We start from the raw sequence: 8,562 nt of genomic DNA, 5'->3' as shown, positions 1-8,562 counted from the left end.
AAATCATATGAGCCTAGTATCCAGAATATATAAAAAACTCTTACGACTCAACAACAAAAAGACAACTGAAAAAAATGGGCAAAGTGCTTGAACTGGTATTTCTCCAACAAAGATATACAAATGCCCCACAAGCACATAAAACACCCACTTAGGATGGCTACTGAAAAAAAAGTCATGATAATGTAAATGCTAACGAACCAACTAGAAAGTAATATACGGTTCAGGAAAGGTTCTTGTGATGTAACTAAATCTTCGTATCCTATGAGAAAGTAAACTGATAATATAAATTGATTTATCGAGAAATACCAGTATAGTTGTATAGTCTGGCACATAAAAAAAAAAAAAGGCCAAACAAGCAAAATTATTTCCACATGGCAAAACTGGGAAATAGGACAGGGGTTTAAGGGCATATTAATTTTTTTGAAAGCACGTACATGTTTTATACCATGATAATTTTTTTAAATAAATAAAAATGAAAGTTTGTATAATTTTTGCTCATTCTATTCTTAGGATATCCAGGTACTCTTGCAAAAATAAAACTATCCACGTAATTCACGTAAGCTTAAAGTTTACTTGCAGTTAAATGTGACTTAAACTTTCATTCTCATAATAAAGAGAGCTACATTTCTACTCGAGTTTGAACAGTGAATTTACAGATTCTGATAAAGAAATCTTTATAATAGCTAATGTTTATTCAGTACTTAACCTGTTTATCTGAAACTGTTCAAAGCCCTTTATAATTTTCATCACCTAATTTTCAAAATAACCCTACGAGGTAGGTCTTATTATTACACCATTTTATACATGAGAAAACTGAGGTTCAGAGTTTATGCAACTTGGCCAAAATTAAAGTTAGATCTGGGACTGAAGCGTGGACATTCTGACGCCAAGGCTCACCTCAACGACCCAATGGTAAGGGCTCAACCAGGCTTCATTTTTCTTCCTTTTAACTATGAAAACTGCATTTTCTTTCTGTTCGCTTTGTGAAGGTTTATGTGACCACTGATAGCATGGATATGAAATGGGATATAAGAAAAACTCTAAGCAACAGAAGCCAACGTTAAAGAGCGACACTCCTGAGATGTCACACGTCAGCCCACAGCCCCACGGCACGATGACCACGTGAAATCTCAAGTCAAACAGGCCCCCGGCAGATTCATTCAGACCAACCACATCTGCTCAGCAGGACCACTCTGCATATAAAGTTCTTCAGTGCTCTGACATTCTCTGCGTGAAGATGTAATGGAAGGATTGAATAGAAACATGTGAAATCATTTGTTCATTTATTCATTAATATGTTGTCAAATTCAGTTTTCTATACACTATGGTGTTTATTCCATTTTCTGTACTATTAGACATACATATTTAAAAAAATATTTAACTTATTTTTACGAAGAAATTAAATATTTTCTGAAAAAAAGAATCACTTTATTATTGTTCTCTAGCAACAAACCTGAAACAAGTCTCAACCAACTCAACTACTCATTTAAATACCCCTGCTCCGTGGCCACTTAGCTAAAGATCGGCTTCACACAACTCTACTCTACGTAACACTGTTTTACCCTGTTACATAGCATATAGTTAAAGAACATTTTTGTAATAAACATGTTTCTCTTTTGATATGATACAGAACAAGCTTTTCACACTTCGCAGCAATCACTCCAATATATTAAACATGTATCCTTCTTTAAAAGGCACACACACTTACAGGTTCAAATCTTTATTGTTTTAAAATTCTACATGTCTTTTACAATACAACATTTTGTTATATTTAAATGACCTCTAAATGGTTAATGTACAATGAATATGTTTTTTCTGAAACTGAACCATGAATTACGACTTCATCAATATGATTATTCTAAACAGAATAATAAAGTGTTGGGGGGGTCTGTGTGCTGCTTGAGAAACCATCACTAGCACACGCCTCCCTGTAGAACCCAGGCGACCAATCTGTTCAAAGTGCTTTTGAAGATTGCTGATTATGGCTGATCGTAAAGTCAGTCAATCAAATTAGAGTTCCTTCTTGTTTGGAAACATCAAAGGGCATTAAAAAAATAAATGAAACGATTTGTTTTAGTAATCTACAGAGGCAAACTCAAAATTATGATTATCTGCATGCAGTGACACTCCTCCTTAAATAGTTTTGAAGAATTTATACATTTTATAAAGAATGTGTTAAAGAGTGCAAGTCTTCTGATATTGATTTCACAAAAGGACAAATGCTGGTAATAACAACTAACACTGAATATCTAAGTTCAAGCTAAGGTATATGTAACAGGCAAAGAATATGGCTGATCATAAACCACAGTGCACGGGTGTGCCCTTTGAGAAGGTGAACTAGTTTGGTCCGCATTTCTAGAGTTACTTGGGTAGAAAAACAAAAACAAAACCATTTTAACTCAGCCAAGGGTTTTGATGAATTTATTGTTCCTAAAATGTAGCCAGGTAGAAAGTAAATGATATACACGAAAGAAGTATGCTGTCGTGTTGACTTGTATATAAAAAGATGGCCTGCTGTTTTTGGAGTGATGAATGAGCACTGTTGGGACAAACCAGAAAAACGTCACAGAATGTCTCAATTTCTTCCAAAATTATACTTTCTTATTCCATGACACAGCTTTCACTCTGTAAAACTTTGTCCCCAAAGGAACTTTAAATCTGTTTTGTGCCTAAGACAGAAAGAAAAGGGTGATTAAACCAAACTACAGAGGTACCATCCTACCACACTATGCCATGCTCCATCATTGTGGGAAGAGGGGTGTCTTTTTCAAAGGACACAGATCCGTCCCTCACCAGATGAGCATATAACAGACGAGCCACTAATACTGACGGAAGGGTCGGTAATCACTGCTAAAGAGTACAGTACAAAGTGAGCCATATGTTATTATTTTAAACATCAAAGAAACCTCAGCAACACACAGATCAAGTTCTATTGCTGTTCTGGCGCACAGGGTCCACAAACGAGCTAGGAAGACTGCTCACTGCTCTGACTCTACAGCACGGACGCTGCCGACATCAGTCAGGTGCATTCTGAGCCATCAATATCTCACATTACCTTTCTTCACTGGGGGTAGCATTATAAAAGTAAGGAAACATCAGCTCTACCTACAAACAGATCAATCACCAGCTATGCTGTGTTCCTTTTTTAGCACATGAAAACACTAGTAATTTAATACTCAGAACAGAAACTTGTTGTAGTTTTCCTGGATATGTTGATAGCTTGCTGGCCATCTACCTCTACTACTGTAAGGTAAATCACATAAATATTCATAAAATTGCTGGTGCAAACTCACACTCATTAAATTCAGGCCTAGTTCAAGTGAATTAGAAGGCCAAGAAGAGCACTGTTCTGCATAAAGCATCCTGAGAATCTTCTTAAACTCCTAGGTCCACGTCCCACGATGGGCTTACCTTTTTGGCCTGACAGTACTCCTTCTCCATCACTTTTCCAAGGACCCATGGTCTTCGAGATGCACCTGAAGCTATGGAATCAAACCATTGAATTCTTTTTGAAAGTACAACTATAATTATTCATGAAAACGTAACTGCCCGAGTCACAACAGTTTAATGACATTCTGAGAGTGAAATCACAGAAATGCATAGCGATTTATAAAACAAAACGGAATTCACTTTACTTTTCAACCACTAATTTTGGCTTCACTTACTCATTAAGTGCAGATGGTAAGTCAAATCACAGAACTGACAAAGTTCAAGAAACAAAAACACAATCTGAGTACAAATCATGAACAAATAGACCTAGGAATTCTAAATTAGCTCAGCAGTGCCACCTACTGAAAGTGCTAACACATGACCTTTTCTGCTACTGAAAGCAGACAGTTACACAGACAAAATTTATATTCTAGGTTCAAAGCAAAGCATTGTCTTCTCTTTTCTTTTTGGCACCGCAATGCAAACCCAGTCAGTGCACAATAAATAACTAATAAGGATGAAAGAAAGTCTAAAGGGCAGTACTTGTGTGGAGGGGAGATAAAAAAATGTGGAAGGAGACACGATGAAAAAGCTAGTTCTCACACGGCAAAGTATGTAAGAGATAAATACTCATTCTCTTTTAAAATTCATCGGAAGAGAAGTTGTCATAAAAGAGCTGATTCCAAAAGTATTCGACCAATAAATTATCTGTTAAGGGTAAAGCCTCTGAGAAGCTAAAACTGATTTTTTATTCCATAAACCTTACTTGGCATGATATATAAAAAAGATATCCTGAATAAACCATCTGAAATGAACATACAGACACTACCATGTGATACAAAGATAAAAAAGCTCCTGGACCACAGGATATTAGTCTAAGGACTAATAGAGCCCTTCAAGGCTAATTCACAATTTCTGAAAAGAATCATCTAACACTCATGTCCAAGGAGTGATGAGTCCCCGTCATGGGCATAACAACGCCCTGGTCACCCCCACACCCCCTGGGCAAGGAGTCGGTAGGCAGCATTACCCCAACTGGCATCCTGTTCTGTATGTATGCATGTACGTATGTATGCATGTATGTATGCAGGGAAGGAGGGAGGGAGGGACGGAGGGAGGGACGGAGGAAGAGGAAAATGGGGGGCCTGAGTTCTGTGGTAAAGTAAGACTATTAAATAAATTCTTTTCTGTGGGACTTGTGAGAGTCTCCACAATGCAAATGCGCGGCAGATGGTGAGCGGCCGCTAGGCGTAAACACCGAACGCTTTCTGCTCTGAGGAAATGCAGAGTGAAGTAGCTCAGGGGCAGGATGCCACCGCCTGGAAACAAACGTGCGCCCGCTTGCGTACAGCTGTGGGTCAGTACATTCAGACGTGCACAGGCAGAGGTAATGCAAATGGGGCAGAACGTGAACAGCAGGTGACTCTGGGCGAAGGGATATCGGGCTTTTTTATACTGTCCTTATTTATGCAACTTTTTTGGTAAATTTAAAAACCATTTTCAAATCAGTCTAAATAAATGAAAAACAAAAAACCTACCAAAAAAATTAAAGAAAAAAAATCAAGTTCATTGTTTTCAAGGTACAAAACCAGTAAATTAAATTGCAAGCTTCTTTTCTCATTTTTCATGGTCACATTCTACATAACCCACCACCAACAGCCATGGTGGTGTGATCGTGTGTGGCCTACTTCAGAGAACGGGCATATGACATGTTCACAAGTCATTTCAAGCAGGAACATCAAGCCAAACGGACACACAGTCTTGTTTTTGAATAATTCTATTTAGCCTAAGTATCCCAGGGCACCTATTCGGTTCTCTTCGAGTTCTTTAAAGATTAATGTAATCGATGATAGTAATATACTAACTGTAATTTAGTATACTTTAACAAAGTTTATTGCCTTTTAAAAAAAAATTACTGACAAGTTCAATGAAAGAAAAAGGTAGAAACAGGATAATAGGAGAGAAAAGACATAATTTAAAAGAATTTATTTTTGCCAAAACAAGTAATGCCCTTATAAACAAATGAGCATGTTATATTGAAGCTTAAATAGGTATGAGAATTTTGACAGTGTAATTCTGCTATTGCTAGAGTATGAGATACTTGACCCAACTGCATCAGCAGAATCCAGGAACAATAATCTGGATAATGAAGATTTTAGAAAAACAAACAAACAAAAACCTGATAAGGCAGAGTTCCTGCTCACCTACTTAATTCTGACATCATTAGACAACGTGGGAGAAAAATCTTTCATATATTCTCTCCACTCTAGGTTTATTGTTTTGGTTACAGATGTGACACTTACCCCCCTCACCTGGTTTGAGGTCCAGGGCAGGCAGCGACTCTGAGTGCAGGAAGTACAAGGTGGGACTCACGGTGAAGAGCACGTAATTGTCATGGCGCTCGTCCAGGATGATGAGGACCAGATCTCCCACCTGAAAACTGAACAAAGGAATGATTTCATTGATCTGAGGAGTCACCTTGATTCTGCAACGTTCAACGAAACATTCCATTAACAACGCAATAGGAAATTTCATACTTACGTGATTTGTTTTTTACTCTACCCAGGCCCTCACGGGAATGCTGGACACACACAGACGCTCAAAGGCTAACGCGAGCAACCGCCAAAGACCCAAAATTTTTAAACATAAAATTTCCAATAAATCTACTGTTTAAAAGAGCACAACCCAAAACAGGCTTGGGTGAGGGGGAGACAAAGAATACCCATTATAGTGCATCTAGTATAGAAAGAAGGCATTCATCCTCATCTTTCATTTTACAATAAAAAACATAAATTGGGGGAGCAAACTTAGTCACAGTGGGAGAGAAAGAACTACCTTATACTACTTCTCCGGTCTCCAAGTAGTCTCCTCAATTTGAAAGAAAACCCAACTGAACCAGCTGCATGTACTTAGTTAGGCTCAAACAAGTCAACAGCCCGACTCGGGGTGAAGCCAGCAAGGAGGGCGCAGAAGGAGAGAGTAGGTGTGACCGCCTAGGGTGTCTCAGCTGGTGTCTGTCTCTCCAGGGTCCTTCGGAAGTGTCGTTTGGAATATCAGTTCAACGTTAACCTAGATCTAAGATAACTTAGTGGGTCCTACACCTAATAAATCATTAACATCACTGGGGAAACTCTAAAAAGTTAACAGTCTATCATCCACTACTTATTTACTCTACACTTAACTGCCTGCCTAAAAAGATGTGACAGGCACTGTTTTGGAGGATAATACCTTAAAAAAGGAAGATAGGGCCTCTCTGAGGCAGTTTTTTTTTTTTTTTAAGCTCATCTCTCTCTAATCTTTGAAAACCTTATATTGATTTGACTTGACATACAGCTGGTAGATAAAGACTGATACACCCAGCCCTTCCAAATCACTGAGAAAAGATAAAAGTCTAATGAGAAGTTAAAGATCAGTAACCGGGAGTGCCTGATAACCAGACATATGGTCGATGGATCTATTACGGACAAAACAGAGGGTCTTATTTATTTTTCAGTCAGTCCTGACAAGTAGAGAAGAAATGACCAGTATTCACAAGCTGCTAACAATGCTTTATCAGACACCCTCCTTTCCAGTAGCCCAGGCCAAAAATCAATACATTACTATGGGGTAATTTGGTCCTGGAATATTGTCTATTAAGTTATTCAAGTGATAATTTTAACAGTGTATTATGGATTTGTAGCATATCAATAAAATGAAGTCTGAGAAATAAAAATGAAGAAACACTCCAACTTCAAATATCAAGATTCTCCAATCTAAAATGAAAAAGACTAAGGTGATAAACGGGATTTAAGAGAGGTGGCACCAGCTGAAAAGGAAGTAGAATCCAAAGGCTTCAGGAATGTATGTGTAAGTGATAATTAAAGCTATGATAGGAAGGACTTCGAATACAATCCTAATGTTCCCAGAATAATTTAGAAAAACCTTGCTTTTCAATAAAAAAAAAGTTAACTACAAATGAGTACAAAACACTCAGCTGACTGAACCTGAAGTTGAAAGATTATAGCCATTGAAATACATTTTCATTGACAATTCAATACTACTCAGTTCGGTATATCATTTTCACAGAAAAACGCACAAAATACAAATCAAATACTTACTCTCTAATAGCTATCTTTTCCGAATGCCTTGGGGACACGGACGACATGCTCTGAGACATCTAGAGAGAGAACAGTTCACAAAGCTTACACAAGTAACATGTTCTCTCGATGCACTTACTAGGTCCACACTGCAAACGCTTCTTCCAACGTGACACACATTCACGTCTGTGTCCCAGCCTTCAGGGCCCAAACTTCTCTGCTCCATTAATGTAATTCCTTTCCTTCAACAATTACTTTCAGTGGACAAATTTACCTACACTTTTACTTATGTTATTTCTTAATCAGGTTTGGCTGGATTAAAGACTGAATATAGAATTTTATTTATAAATACATATTTAATCCTAAAAAATATCACTAGGAAGGAGACATGTTTTTCGAGAAGAGTTTAAAACCCACTCTTCTGAGCAAGCATGACACAAGGAAGGGGCTGCCCCCCTGCCCCCCCCCCACCAGTGAGCATCGCAGGGGACACGACGGGACGGGACGGGACAGGCTAACTGGTCTGTGGCTGCCTCAGCTCGGCCGGGACTCTCCGCTCCTCAGTCAGGCTTCCGCACATTTCTCACACTGTCACATGATACATGGGACATGGGTCTCACGGTATCCCTCCCAAGCAGTGTGGGCCCAGTTATAACCACACAAATCAAGGACAGAAAAAATGGATTTCTCTTTGTTCATAAGTTTAATTCTGACGCTCAGAATTTCTTCCATTTCCCTTTGAACACTACGAAGGGTCTCAATTAATGTTTAAAAACAAGAGAGAAAGAAAACAACAAATACTGACTAGAAAGACCTAAAAGTGTATTCCAACCTGTCTTCAAAATCATCCAAATAGTCTACATGCTGCCAGTGAGAACAAGCTTAATGACCCATTTTTCAGACTGTGTTCAACTCTGTTTAGATGTTCTTAAAAAAGCTTGACCTCTCCACGCATCTGTTACAAACGAGGGCTTAGACGGGAGGGAGCCCTGGCAGAACACAGCTGGCAATGACAGGAAAGTGCGAGTGACCCGGAGGCGCCGCTCGCAGGGGAGCG

The 8,562-nt window shown here is 38.6% G+C and overlaps 1 protein-coding gene across 4 annotated transcripts in view; it reads right to left on the bottom strand.

The window, feature by feature from the left end:
* Window positions 1-1,266: 1,266 nt before the first annotated feature.
* The window catches only part of RB1CC1 (RB1 inducible coiled-coil 1), a 60,442-nt gene continuing 53,146 nt past the window's right edge, over window positions 1,267-8,562 (bottom strand). Inside the window, exons 18-21 of one of the 4 annotated variants that reach the window (XM_079901643.1) lie at window positions 7,527-7,585; window positions 5,733-5,869; window positions 3,412-3,482; window positions 1,267-2,669 (exon numbers count right to left, since the gene is read on the bottom strand). In XM_079901643.1, the coding sequence (XP_079757769.1) occupies window positions 2,592-2,669; window positions 3,412-3,482; window positions 5,733-5,869; window positions 7,527-7,585 (345 nt within the window). In that variant the 3' untranslated portion in view covers window positions 1,267-2,591. The remainder of the gene's footprint in view (window positions 2,670-3,411; window positions 3,483-5,732; window positions 5,870-7,526; window positions 7,586-8,562) is intronic. The other 3 variants (XM_079901640.1, XM_079901641.1, XM_079901642.1) reach the window with 3 other exon arrangements.

Source organism: Stenella coeruleoalba (genome assembly GCF_951394435.1).
Source record: "Stenella coeruleoalba genome assembly, chromosome: 17".
Taxonomy (NCBI): Eukaryota; Metazoa; Chordata; class Mammalia; order Artiodactyla; family Delphinidae; genus Stenella; species Stenella coeruleoalba.
This window is presented reverse-complemented; position numbering and strand designations above follow the sequence as displayed.